The sequence below is a fragment of the Cynocephalus volans genome, chromosome 4 (genome assembly GCF_027409185.1).
Source record: "Cynocephalus volans isolate mCynVol1 chromosome 4, mCynVol1.pri, whole genome shotgun sequence".
Classification (NCBI taxonomy): Eukaryota; Metazoa; Chordata; class Mammalia; order Dermoptera; family Cynocephalidae; genus Cynocephalus; species Cynocephalus volans.
This window is the reverse complement of record NC_084463.1, coordinates 146,449,696-146,451,689: the sequence shown is the minus strand read 5'-3', so window position 1 is coordinate 146,451,689 and position 1,994 is coordinate 146,449,696. Positions and strand designations below refer to the sequence as shown.

Genomic DNA, 1,994 nt, shown 5'->3' with positions numbered 1-1,994 from the left:
TCACAAGGGGTGATGAGAAGCAATGGGAGGCTGGCTTGGATGCACATGATGCTACTATACCTGGCTAAGCATGAAGTTATTGCTATATTTTGCCTCACATTTCTACAACTCAATTTATCACACAGACTCAAATGATATCAACATAGATCGCTTTTTAAAGGTCTGGATAATGGATCAAAAATAACTAATTTTGAGCTTCCATTCAGGCACTTCAAAACTAAATAACCTTCATTAATCAATTAACCACCTCAGGAGACACAGTTTCCTCATATTTAAAATAGGAATAATAATTATTTATGCTATATAAATTTCATACAGTTGTTTTATAACAAATGATACGATTCAAGTGAAAAGACAAAGTAAACCATAAAAGTCTATGAAGATTAAAGAATGGATAAGATGTTATAAGATAATATATACTAATGAAAAACAAGCCTTGGTCTGTTCCACTTACAGAAAGTCATTTTTATTTCCTGCCTTACCACTCATTATCCACCTGCAATTTCTTACTGTCTGAAGAGCTTTCTCACGGCATTTTTTACTTCCTTATTTCTCAGGGTATAAATGAGTGGATTCAACATAGGTGTCAGAATACCATAAAACACTGCCATGTTTTTGTCTATAGATAAAGTAGATGATGGACAAATATAAGTAAATATACAGGGCACAAAAAACAAGGCAACAGCGGTGATGTGGGCCCCACAGGTGGAGAGGGCTTTGCGTTTCCCCTTTGCACTGCGGGACCTCAAGGAGTGCAGGATGACAATGTAGGACACAGCCAGCATGAAGAAGTTTAACAGGCAGATCACACCACTGTTGGCGACCACTAGGAGACTAAGGACATATGTGTTGGTGCAGGCGAGTTCCAGCAAGGGGTACAAGTCACAGACAAAGTGATTGATCACATTGGTCCCACAGAAGGGTAACCCAAGGACCAGGAGGAGCTGAACCAATGAATGCAGGAAGCCCCCCAGCCAAGCCACTCCCACCAGCATGGCACAGAGATGCCTGGTCACAATGGTTGTATAGTGCAAGGGCTTGCAGATGGCCACATACCGGTCATAGGCCATCACCGTGAGCAGAATGATCTCAACACCTCCCAATAAATGGGCTCCAAAGAGCTGTGCCATGCAACCCTCATATGAGATGGTTCTTCCTTCATACAAGGAGTCAGCAATGAGTTTAGGAGTCATAGAGGAAGAATAACAGGTATCAATAAAGGACAAGTTGGCCAGGAAAAAATACATAGGGGAAGCCAGGGTGGAGCTGGAGGTGATGGTGACCACAATAAGCATGTTGCCACAAACTGTGACCACATAAATAATCAGGAAGACCACAAAGAGGACTCTTTGTACCTCTGGGTTCTGTGAGAGTCCCAGCATGAAAAATTCTGTAATATTCTGTGGTATTTCCATAGATTCCATGGATGCTGAGAATTCAGGTGCAGTATTACCTATAAAGTCAAGAGAGAAACATAAGTAATAGAACGAATTCCAGCAGGGGTGGGGGTCGCTGTGAGGTTTCCTTTAGCACACCCACTTTCCTTCATCCCTCTTAACCCTCTTCTGTTCCAAAATTTTTGCACCAATTTATTCCGTTAACCACAAAGTGTGAGCATTTGCAATTTTTTTTACTGCTGAGATTGAACATTTGTCAGACATTGATTTTCTAATTCAAACTGAGTATATCTCTGATCATTGTCAGCATAGATAAGATGTCTCTTGAGAAAACCATATTCAGGATCTTATGAAATCTCTGCATGTTTGTTCCACACCCTTTAAATTAAAGCTTTCTTCTTAGACTTTGCAATGAGATTTGCTACTCTTTCTGCCAGTTTTTTGAATGGTAACACAAATTGATGTAAAATAAGCTGAAACAGGATTGGGAGAAACTGACTTAATTGCAGTGGGAGACTAGCCCAACTTTTCCACTTCTCTCCTTGCTCATTTACTCTCCGTCTGTGTCTATACTGTGAACAGCATCACGTACAGGAA

General features: G+C 40.6%; 1 protein-coding gene across 1 annotated transcript; it reads right to left on the bottom strand.

The window, feature by feature from the left end:
- Nucleotides 1-506: 506 nt before the first annotated feature.
- Nucleotides 507-1,421, bottom strand: LOC134375630 (olfactory receptor 4C3). The gene has a single exon (XM_063094261.1). The coding sequence runs from the start codon at nt 1,413-1,415 to the stop codon at nt 507-509; it is 909 nt and encodes a 302-aa protein (XP_062950331.1). The 5' UTR covers nt 1,416-1,421.
- Between the last annotated feature and the right edge of the window lie 573 nt (nt 1,422-1,994).